Genomic DNA, 12,147 nt, shown 5'->3' on the forward strand with positions numbered 1-12,147 from the left:
TACAAAGTTAAACATAGTCTGGTGTAATCCAAGCACTGCACTCCTAGGTAATTACTCAACTTATTTGAAAACTTAACATTTACACAAAAGCCTGCAAATGAATACTTATACCAGCTTTATTCATAATGTCCCAAATTGGAAGCAACCAAGATACCCTTCAGTAGATGAGAGGATAAACAAACTGGCATATCCATACAATGAAATACTATTCAGTGATTTAAAAAATGGTGTGTTAAGCCACCAAAAGTCATGGAGCAATTTTAAATGCATATTAGTTAAGGAAGCCAGTCTGAAAGAGCTACTTGTTGTATGATAGATTTTTATTTTTATTTTTTTACAAGATTATATTTATTTATTTGACAGAGAGCTCACAGGCAGAGAGGCAGGCAGAGAGAGAGAGGGGGAAGCAGGCTCCCTACTGAGAAGAGAGCCCGATGTGGGGCTCAATCCCAGCACCCCGAGACCATGACCTGAGCTGAAGGCAGAGGCTTAACCCACCCAGGCATTTTTATATGACATTGGAAGAACCAGATTTATAGAGACTAACATTTAGAAGCCTTCAAGGGGTGGTTGAGAGGGCTGAACAGATGATTCACAGGAAATTTTTTCAGTGGTGAAGCTATTATTCTGTAGGATACCATTATGGTGGACACATGACTTTACGCATTTGTTCAGACCTGTAGGACTTTACAGTATAAATAAGGAAACTTAATGTAGGCAGATTTAAAAAGCTATTGAGGGGTTCCAAGGATACCAGGAAGGATTGTAAGCTAATTATGGAACCACCTCATTGAAGGAGGTGGAGGGTGACGTGTGCTGATTTAAGTAACTATGGAAATGTGTGGAGACTATAAGCCTCAAGACAAAGAACTACACATAAGCATTCTACCCTAGTTGATAAAGTTGTTTTCCATGGGGTACAGGTTAATGATACTGGTACTGCTATACATTTACACTGGGATGGAACAATTAAGTAAATGTGTAGCAGATGGGAAGAGCTAGGTTTATCACTGTTGCATTGGGACGTTACAGATGGGCAAGAAAAGGATGCTAGAGTGATCCATGTGGTAGTGGGTGAGAGTTGGAAAAACCAATGTGAACTCATATTTAACTGAATATAGATACATATGCTTGCATATATAAGTTTTTATGTTTATATACACAGTGCATTATTAACTGTATTATACACAAAATATATCTTTTTCTCTGTCAGCTAAGGATATAAGTGCACCAATGTTCTAGAAGCAGTATGTACATGCAGTGCCCAGATCTTAGTTTCTAATACCATATTCCATATTTAATCTCCAAATAAGGACAATAACAAAGTCATACTTCCTCCATCTAACATTATACAACTATCCAGGGTACAGTTGGAAAAAAGTCTTACACTCCTTCTGTTAAATTCATTACTGAGAACTTTGTTTTTGGATTGCTCAATGCTAACATATGCAAATTCATTTGATATTAATATATTGATCATGTACCCTACAAACTTATCGTGATCATTTATTCTGATGTTTTTGTCAGGTTCCTAAGAATTTTCTAAATAATAAGGTCACATCATCTGCAGACAGAGATAGTTTTACCACTTTATTTCCTCTGTGGATCACTTTTATTCTATTTTATTGCCTAATTGCCCTGCCTAGGCCCTTAGTACAATATCATAGTACAATATTAACTTTGAGTGGTAAGAGTGGTGTGAGGGCAAATAAAAATTAAAAGGACGACGTTTAATATTCCTCTAAAAATCAAGAGACATCTTTCTTTGTATTTTCTTTTGTAAACTTATAAATTTTTTTCCTGCCCTTTTGAGAATGAACATAAATCTTCTTAAATTCCTCTTGGCAGTTTTACAACCTAATATGTCTTTCTCAAGGACCTCAGAACCATCTCTTTGAACGTCTAAGATCAAGGTCTGATAGTGTGCAGCTCTGCTGAGGGCTCTCTTCTTGGCTTGCAGACAGCTGCCATCTTGCTGTGTCCTCTCTGGCTCTCTTGAGTGTTGACACCTGGAGAGAAAGAGAAAAAGCTCACTGTCGGCTCTCCTTATAAGGTCACTAATCTTATTGGATCAAGACCCCACCCTTATGACCTCATTTAACTTTACTTCTTTCTTCAAATATAGCCACATGATGAGTTAGGTCTTCAGTATACACATTTCATGGGACACAAATATTCAGGCCATAACAGCCCTCACGCTTACTATCCAATATTTTTTAAATTACTGGTTCTGTCCAATCAGCAGCTAATAAATAGTTTGCTCTTGTAGACTTGGCTAGCATGTCCTATTCAGTGCTCATTTTAATAGCCTTTCAGTTGCAGTTTACCTTCAGTTCCCAAGGGACACAACACACCTTTTTCAGACCACTCACAGCATACTTCAGTGGTTCTGCCATTCTTCTCAATCTTGGCAGACAAATTATTAACTGCACCACTCTTTGTCCAGGTGGCTGACATTGCTGCACAGGTAGGACATGATATTGGTGATATCCTTCTATGAGGAGATTCTTTTGACACACTCATTAAAGACATAGAAATCCAATATCTTTTAGTCTTTTGGGGGTTCTAGTGATAACATAATCCTCATCTATAAATTTTGCTTACTGTCACTGCTGTTGCTTCTTACAAATTAACTCAGTTCAAGTGGGGCTCTCTCCAGCCAAAAAACTCTAAGATCTGTCCATATTAAAATCAACAGGCACTTTTGTGAGTGCTTAGAAACTCCTTCATTAAAGAGACTTTGACATCCTCATGTCATGCCTCCTAGAGTCTTGGACCACATATCATGGCCATAAGTTGCCCAAGAGCTTCTGATAGAAGAGACTGAACCTTTTAGCTTCATGCTGTACGTCATTAGAACAACAAATTACTAGCTATATCCTAGGGTATCTCAGAGATAAAGGCTCTCAGAGACCCTAAGCCTATGGCCCTCCACACGCAGATGCCCATTATACTTGGATCATGGAAACAACACCTCACAAACTTCACTAGCTACCAGTGCCTCTTTAATATAGGATGGAGCCAAACCTGGGATCTCTGGCCTAATCCACCTGCAGTGGTGGGGGTTGCCTCCCCTGTCCCCAGTCCATTGCCAAATACCATGGTGCAAGAGGAGGCCACCTCTCCTCAAGACCCCCGAACTGCCTGGAGAGTCCCTTGGGATTAGTCAAATGAACAATAATAGGAGTTTGTTGGCACTACTATTCATCATAAAGATGATATAACTTGGTGGGATGTTGGTGTTTCCATCCCTCACTCGGGAGGTCTTTGATTAAAGGATGAGACCCAAACAAAAGTCAACAAAATTAGCCAAACTTCAGGTAGTCATTTTAGCACTGGATGCTTCTGCCAAAAAAGAGTCCCATCTCCACATTTATTATGAACTATGGAGACATTCCTTAAGAGCTGACCCCTTCAAAGAACTCTGGGAATCTCTTGCTCACAGATGTTCAAAATATAATATAAATTTAAAAATATAAATAAAAATCCTACATCTCAGGGTGTCTGCATGGTGCAGTCTTAAACAGACCTTTGGTTTGGACTCATGTCTTGATCTCAGGGTCATAAGATCGAGCCCCATGTTGGGCTCCTTGCTCAGCATGGTGTCTGCCTAAGACTCTCTCCCTCTCCTTTTGCCCCCCCCCCAATAAATAAATATTTTAAGAAATCACATGTCTCTATATATACTAACACTGTGATACAAGGATTTCCCAGGACATTCCTCTTTCCCTTCAAAGTACAAGACAGTACTAGTTGTATCCAAAGCACATGTTTTATCTTTCAAAAATACACAATTCTGGGAGAGACATAATTGTCTTCTCAAACAATTCCTCTTCAAGTTCTGGTCCAGCAAGTGGACCCTTAAATGAACTTCTAACAAGTACCTTAAGGAGCAATTAGGATGGAAAACTAGTGGGGTACATAAGTGAAGGCAAACCTGAGGCAATGGTGTTGTGAGTTGGAGTTGGTTGAAATTGAATATATCAGCAAAGTAAGCATGTAAGGTGGGGTACAGGCCATGGGAGACCAAATGACAAGTCTGGCAATTTCTGATTCCCACTGTGTGGGTAGCCTTCTTGGGTAAATCAGTTTAACCAGAACCCTTCATCATCTGTAACTGATCACTCTGGATATCTGATTGGTTTTTCATCCTCCAGGTGATGTTTGATCACCTTGGCCTGTCTTTAACAAGATTCTTGTTAGGTTGATTTAGCCTAAGCCCTCCTTAACCCTGATGTTTCCTTTTAGTAATTTTCCATCCACTGACCCCAACCCTGCTCTTTGACTATAAATTCCTACTGCCCATGCTGCATTTAGAATTTAGCCTGGTTGTGTATTGAGATCTCTTTTTCCCTACTGCCACAGCCCTGAATAAAATCTGTTTGCTTATTTGTTTGTTTTTGGCTTCACTGTCCAGCTCTGTTTCTTCCTTGACAAAACAATTATTTGGCCATATTTCCATGAGTAAGTGCTGTTCTGTTCTAGATAATCCCACTTCTGATGTCAATTGATTTGGAGATCCCAAGACCATCCTTGGGTTCAGTGATTTGCTAGGAAGTTTTACAGGACTCAGCATACAGTCATACTCATAGCTAAAATTTTTCCAGCAAAATTAGCAAGGGGGAATGGTTCATGGCCAATGTCGAGAGGAAACTGGACATAAGCTTCCAAAGGTTCTCTTCCAGTAAAGTCACATAGGATGTGCTTAATAACTCCAGCAATGAACTAGGATAGCACATGTGGAATGTTTTCCACCATGTAAGGTCATTAGAATCTCTGTGCTCACAGTTTTTATGGAGGCTGGTTATGTATGTCCCTCTGCCTGACACATACTAAAATTCCAGATTCTCAGAAGGAAAGTAGGTGTTCAGCATAAACCATATTGTTTGTACAAAGAAATTTAGGCACACAGTAAGCCACTTTTTAAAAAAAAGATTTTATTTGTTTATTTGACAAGGTAGAGAGAGGGAGAGCACAAGGAGGGACAGCAGCAGGCAGAGGGAGAGGGAGAAGCAGGCCCCCTGCTGATCAGGGAGCCTGATGCCGGGACTCAATCCCAGGACCCTGAGATCATGACCTGAGCTGAAGGCAGTCTAACCAATTGCGCCACCCAGGCGCCCACATGTAAGCCACTTTTATCAGGTAGATTGTAGGAACACTTGAGAAGTCCAAGTTCTCAAGCCCTTTCAAAACCCAAGTTCCCAGGTACTAGCCATGGGCAAACCTTATAAGCAGGCCTTCTAAGGACAGCCGTCTCCATCCACTTAAATGATAATATGACTTCAATACATTTTTAGTTTGCAAGTTTGCAATGCTTTCAATGATTCAGCCTTTTTGTGGTTAGTTATGAATTCTGACGTAATGCAGTTATGAGATTATTGTTTCAATTTTTGCAGTACTTGGTATTATCTGTTTTTATCTGCATATATTTGAATCCTAAAATGCCAAAATGCAAGTGTAAATCATGCGATAGATTTTCTAAAAGGTGGACATTGATTAAGAAAGGAAAAATTTCCTTTGAAGGTTTCTGTCCAGGATGCAAAGATAGTAGTCAGGTATAAACCAGCATATACTAATAGTTTAACCTAAGAGTTGTATTATTTCCTCAACTAGTTCTATAGAAAGTGACAAAATAAATTTACTATTACGAGGAATTCAGATTGAGATACAGTAATTTTAGCAGAAGTTGTAAGCACCCTGTATGCTGTACATCATCAACAGTCTCTCAGCTCAGATAGACTGTTTGAATGTACTGCTGACAGAAGTGTTTTCTGATTCTGAAGTTGCAATCAGAATTTCAGGTGCCCGGATGAAATTAACAACAAAAATAATAGCTTCACTTATGATTACAGAGATTATCAAGGATCAAATGGTGCCACCTTTTTACAGCATCGCCATGGATTCAATTAATTACAATGTAGAAAATAAATATTTTCCCTTTGCTTCTGTGCTGCTTTTGGTGGAGCTATAATAATTCCTATATATACCTATACTAATACAGATTTTGGTGGATGTTTGCATAAAGGTGCAGAAATGTTTATTCCAATTTGAAACAAAGCATGAATGATTCTATGGAAGATGTGGGCTGTTGGCTGTCATATGCCTCTATGCATGATACCTGCTGTTCAAATAGCTTTTGATATTCTCTCTATACACGTTGAAGTAATTGAATTTATGCTGTGTTTGAGTTGAGTGACTAAGAGATTTATGTGATTTTTGTTGGCATCCAGTATTCTTCACTTCTCTTGCATTCAGGAACCCTCTGGTTCTCTTTAACAAACATAGTTAAGAGAGTTCTGTTTATTTAAAGTACTGAAATCATATTTCAAATCTCAAGAAAATGTCCCAGTATTCTTGTTGACTATTTTTTCTTGTTGTCTTTTTAGATAATCCATTGAGTGAAACTAATTTGCTTATCTCTTGTTTATAGTTTTCAGTATCTTCTTAGCAACAGGATTATGGAAACTGAAAGGAAAGCAAAAAGTATTATTAAATATTCCAGTTTTCAGTGGAACCTGAAAGCATCAAAGGAAGAATTGATGAAATCTTCGTGTCAAGCTTGTTCTTAAAAGGGAAAACAATGCTTATAAATAGGAAATAAATTGACTTGTGGATAATCATCATTGTACTTGCCATGACTGTCTTTTGAAATGAGTTTCATCTCTTGCAGAATTTGATTTTTTTTTTTACATAAATGTTACTAAGTGCTTTTCCAGCATGGGAACAAGTGAATTATCACGTGTAGTTTTAAAGAGGAAGGGAAAAATTGTCAAAGATTTAAAAAAGTTCTCTTTTGTCAGTGGACAACATTTTTAAAAGTCATTAATCAAGAGAGCCAATGTAATTTTGAAGAATGGGAAAGGCAAATTATGCCATGAAAGACGGTATTATGTATTTCTGCAATCAGATTTTGAAGAGCAATTCCCAGTGTTAACTTCATGCCACACATAATGCTAAATCGGGTGTGTTTTCTCATCAGTGAATGTCCAGAAGGACAAAACGAAATGCGAGAGACATGGATACTGTTTAAGATACGTTACAATGTAAACGGAACACAGACTGTCTCTGGAAGAAATTCTGCAAGTGCATTCTGCAAAACAAGGAACTGCTAGGAGAGCCCATCTTTCAGGGAAAAAACCTAGTGAATAGATATGTATTTAGATACTTAAAAAATTTCGGGTAAACAACGAATAAAAATAGGGGCGCCTGGGTGGCTCAGTGGGTTGAAGCCTCTGCCTTCCGCTGGGGTCATGGTCCTAGGGTCCTGGGATCGGGCCCTGCATCGGGTTCTCTGCTCAGCAGGGGGCTGGCTGGCTTCCCCTCCTCTCTCTCTGCTTGCCTCTCTGCCTAGGCATTTGTGATCTGTCAAATAAATAAAATCTTAAAAAATAAAGAAATAAAAATAAAACTGTATTACCGGTAGGTCCCCTGCTTATACCTTATTTGCTAAATCAAGCAGTTCTACCCAACGTCTCCCAAATCTGAAGGCCGTATTCCAGCGAGGCGGCGCAGGTACTTGGGAAACTTGGTCTGCGCGGTGTGGCTGGACGCGGGAGTCGCCTCTAGCCTTCTGCGCATGTGCGCTGCGCCCCTCCCGTCTAGTTCGCGTCGGCGGCCGCGGCCTCGCGAGAAGACCGTCCCGGATGCTTCCGCGGCGCGGCGGCAGGTGGGCAATGCGCACCGGTGAGCCCCGGGGGCTTGGGCGTGGGTGACCCTTTAAACGGGAGGTTCCCCGCGGAGGGGCGGGTGACGGAGGAAGAGGCTTTGGTGCCAGAGCTCGGGGTGAGTCCTGCTCCGTCTTCATGCATCGAATGCGAACAAGCACGTCCCACCGCTTGTTACCGAGCCAAGCTTGGTGTTTTGATCTCCGACGTGAGGGCTCGGCCGAGGCGTCGGTAAGACCGGCGGAAACCGGCCTCGGGGCGCTAGTCGCCGGGCGCTTCTCTTTTGGGGGGAACGTTGTTCTTCTCCACTCACGGTTCCTCTTCGTCTTCCAATTCACCTGTGGTCAGTGTAGCGTCCCCATGGCAACCGCGTGCCGGGCCGGGGAGGTGATTAGAGCGAGCCCCAAGGTGGCGTAGAAGGACCTGCCTCATCCTCTGCCCGCATCAGACCTGGGCGTGAGGCAGACCCAACAGCAAACAGCTGCAGGAGCCCCGACCTTGTTTCTGGAGAACCTGTGAGCCTGGCACCTGAGTGGAGGCATCCGGGCCCCGCTCACCCGCTGCACCCTTCCCCGTTCCCTCAGTAGCAGCACTTGGCGTTTACGGAAGGTCCAGCTTGTGATTGAGGGAGACGGAAGGTCCAAGAGCTTTAGATCTTGGATGGGGATTCCAACTGGCTATGCCCGGTTTTCCCGGAACAAGGCAGCTCTTGTGAGGAGGAGGGTTCCAGGAGCAGGGACCCCACCTAAGACGCCAGTCAGTTGGTCCCAGACCTCAGTAGAGATCCAGAGTGAAGGGGAAGGGACAAAGACTTGCTCAGCCGGAAACAGTTTGGGTCCTGCTGCCAGAACCACGTTCATAGCCAGATTCTGGCAAACTGGGTGATGGTGGACGTATTTGGCCAGCTTTCAGGAGGGATGTCAGCTGTGGCTGGGAGAGTAGGGTAGGGTAACAGGAACCGAAGGTACTGCTTGTTGGAGAGCTGTGGGGCATCATGTGGAAGGAAGGGCTTAGCAGCCACAGAGGAGCAAACTGCCGCCTCCATCCCTTCATCTTTCCTCCGCTCTCAGATTCTCAGCGGCTGGCTCACTACAGCACAGCCAGCGCCATCCCTCTGTCCTGAGATGATAGAATCTGAGATGGAACTGCAGGGAAGGTCTTTAAGGCTTACCTATTTGTGCTCTGCTTAAATAGATATAGAATAAATAGGGATAGGGTGGGAAGGAAATGGGTCTTCTTTCACTTACCTGCTCCTACTCACGCATTTTGTTATGGGAGAAATAAGAGTAGACTTTGAATCGCTTGATGGCCCAGGCAGCTGTTTCCTGCTTTGACAACAGATAAGTCAGAACCAGTTTGTTGTTTTTAATCAAAAGGTAATGTTTGAGGGGCGCCTGGGTGGCTCAGCGGGTTAAGCCTCTGCCTTCGGCTCAGGTCATGATCCCAGGGTCCTGGGATCGAGCCCCTTGTCGGGCTCTCTGCTCAGCAGGGAACCTGCTTCCCTTCCTCTCTCTGCCTGCCTCTCTGCCTACTTGTGATCTCTGTCAAATAAATAAATAAATAAATCTTTAAAAAAAAAAAAGATAATGTTTGAGAGGCTGAAACAGTTAAAGCAAACTCCTTTTCCCACCCCTTTGGAAAAAGACCAGCCCTTAAAACCCCACCCCTTTTTTCAGAAACTAGTAGGATTCTCTGGTTTATAATGACCATTATAACTTGAAATATTTTCGCTCAGCATCAGTTTTAATGAAAGCATTACGTTCCATTCCTTGACTTTTCCTAATTTGTTTATTTAGTGTGCTGTGTTGTTTACATTTTTCTGTTTTTAGAGCATACATTGTTAGTAAATCAGGAGAAAACAAAACATTTTTTTAAAGATTTTATTTTTAAGTAATTTCTACACCCAACATGGGGCTCTAACCTTACAACCCCAAGATCAAGAGTTGGTTGCCCCACCAGTTGAGCCAGCCAGATGACCTGAAAACAGATGTTTTTGTGTTTAAAAACTGGTGTGTCCAAGCACTATGGAACTGTGCATGGGCTGTTCCCTCCCTTCCTGTCCTCCTTCTTGTCCTTTCTCAAGGCATCTCCGCTTCAGGGGTGTTTTGCCCACAGCTGTGTGGAGTTTTTCAGGCTGACGGCATCTGTCATGTTGGTTCTTTCCTTCTCAGCTGTACCCTCACGGTTATCCACACTCTTCAGGGCCAGCAGAAGATGATCACATCCCAGGTGAGCTGTTCACTTGTTCACAGTTTTGCCTAACAGTGATTGTTATATGTAAGGTTTATAAAATGTCTGTACCTTCATATGAAATAGTAGAAATGAAATAGTGGAAATCAGGGAAAATGCAGAGCACAGGTCAACAGATCACAGTACATGGGCCAAATACAGCCTGCTGCTTATTTTTCTGCGGCCCACAAACTATGAACTTTTAGGTGGTCGAGAAACAAATCAAGAGTAGTAGTTTGTGATGGGAAATTGTATGAAATTCAGATTTCAGGGTCTATATAAAGTTTTATTGGGACCCAGCCATGCTCATTCATTTGTGGTTGTGGCTGGTTTCCTATTACAGGGGTAGAGCAGAGTGGTTATGACAGAGACTGTGTAGCTCGGCAAGCCTGAAATATTGATTATGTGGCCATTTGCCAGAACTGTTTGCAGTTTGCTGACCTCTACTACAGTAGGGCAAAGAGGCCTTGTAGATAAATGATCACATCTTGTGATCTTACTGAGTTTTGAAACCAGAACATAAGAAAGTTTTTTGATAAGCTTCATTTGGTGGCATTATGTACCTTCCAGTGACAGTCCTGCAATGATAAAAAGAAGTGGTGGGCATAGAGTAATTCTTGTCCAGTTCAGAGGAAAAGTTGAATTGCACATGAATTGTGCCAGCATTAGGGCTCATGGCTGTCAAAGGAGCAAGTTTGGGCAGACCACAGTGATCCAGGGTAATCAATAGGATGAGATAGGCTTTGTGACAGTCCTGGGGATTGGGCAGTATCTAAATTTTTGCAGTCTGGTGAGTGACTCTCCTCTTTCAATTCACACTTGAACCTTTTTAAATTGTAGAACTCAGTTGCACTTAACACACTCACCATGTTGTGCAACCGTAACCACCCTTCCTTCCAGAATAGTTTCATCACACCAAAAAGAAAACTTATACCTTTAATGAGCAGTGCCATAATTAATGAGCAAATTACTCCCCCGTCTCCCCAGCCTCTAGCAACCACTAATCTGCTTTCTGCTTATGGATTTGTCTATTCTGGATATCCCATATAAATGGAATCACATAATATGAAATCTCTAATGTGTGGCTTCTCTCACTTAATGTTTTGATACCTATCCATGTCGTAGCATGTACCACTACTTTTTTTTAATGGCTGAATGATACTCCACTGATGTGTAGTCCACCTTTTGTGTATCCATCAGTTGGTGGGCATTTGGAGTGATTCCATGTTTGGGTATTGAGAACAGTGCTGCTATGAACATTCATGTACAAGTTTTTTGTTTGAAGACCTATTTCACTTCTTTCCTGGAAGTAAAATTGATGGGTCATTCTGCATTTATTGTGAAACCACCAAACTCTTCTACAGCAAGATCCCTTGCAAGACCATATGAATTTTAGGTTAACCTTTCTATTTCTGCAAAGAAAAGGCTATTGAGATTTTAGTAAGGATTGCATTGAATCTGTGCATCATTTTGGGGAATATTGTCATTTTAACAGTATTAGGTTTTACAGTCCATGAACGTGAGGTGTTTTTCCATTTACTTAGGTCTTCTTCAGTTTCTTTCAGCAGTGTTTTGTAGTTTTTCAGTGTGCAAAGCTTATGCATCCTTGCTTAAATTTATTCTTAAGTATTCTTTTAGATGCTATTATAATGAAACCATTTTCTTAATTCAACTCTAATTTCTCTTTCAACTTAGTTGAAAGCAAGTAAGTGAAAACTGCTTGATTCGAAAAGGAGATGTTATCCATTCTCACCATCCATTCCTTCCTTTAATGTCTTGGGGGTTTTTGGGTCATGGGGGTGTTGCACCTTAGTAAGATTTTCCATATTCTTCGTGAGCATAATTTTTTGGTAAGGAATATGTAACTAGACATTTTTGGCCTAATATGAAATGCTCTATCCTTTATATTGAGAATTTAATCTGTTCTTATTTTGTTGTGGTTACTGATCCATGCTTTTAGCTCCTTCATCTTTCATTGTAATTTTATTCTCCACACTTTGTTCTTATGTTTTTTTTTTTTTAAGACTTTATTTGACAGAGAGAGATCACAAGTGGTCAGAGAGGCAAGCAGAGAGAGAGAGGAGGAAGCAGGCTCTCTACAGAGCAGAGAGCCCGATGTGGGACTCGATCCTAGGACCCCGAGATCATGACCTGAGCCGAAGGCAGAGGCTCAACCCACTGAGCCACCCAGGTGCCCCTGTTCTTGTGTCTTTTTTTTTTTTTTTAAGATTTTATTTATTAGAGAGAGAGAGAG

The 12,147-nt window shown here is 41.5% G+C and overlaps 1 protein-coding gene across 4 annotated transcripts in view; it reads left to right on the forward strand.

Moving 5' to 3' along the window:
• The first annotated feature begins 7,686 nt into the window (after positions 1-7,686).
• The window catches only part of LOC116882575 (zinc finger protein 37A-like), a 31,162-nt gene continuing 26,701 nt past the window's right edge, over positions 7,687-12,147 (forward strand). For 2 of the 4 annotated variants that reach the window (XM_032883073.1, XM_032883070.1), the window contains exons 1-2: positions 8,796-8,820; positions 9,836-9,893. In XM_032883073.1, coding sequence (XP_032738964.1) covers positions 8,804-8,820; positions 9,836-9,893 — 75 coding nt within the window. In that variant the 5' untranslated portion in view covers positions 8,796-8,803. Of the gene's footprint in view, positions 7,896-8,795; positions 8,821-9,835; positions 9,894-12,147 lie in introns of those variants that run through there. The other 2 variants (XM_032883071.1, XM_032883072.1) reach the window with 2 other exon arrangements.

Source organism: Lontra canadensis, unplaced genomic scaffold, assembly GCF_010015895.1.
Source record: "Lontra canadensis isolate GAN:19392208 unplaced genomic scaffold, GSC_riverotter_1.0 scaffold85, whole genome shotgun sequence".
Classification (NCBI taxonomy): domain Eukaryota; kingdom Metazoa; phylum Chordata; class Mammalia; order Carnivora; family Mustelidae; genus Lontra; species Lontra canadensis.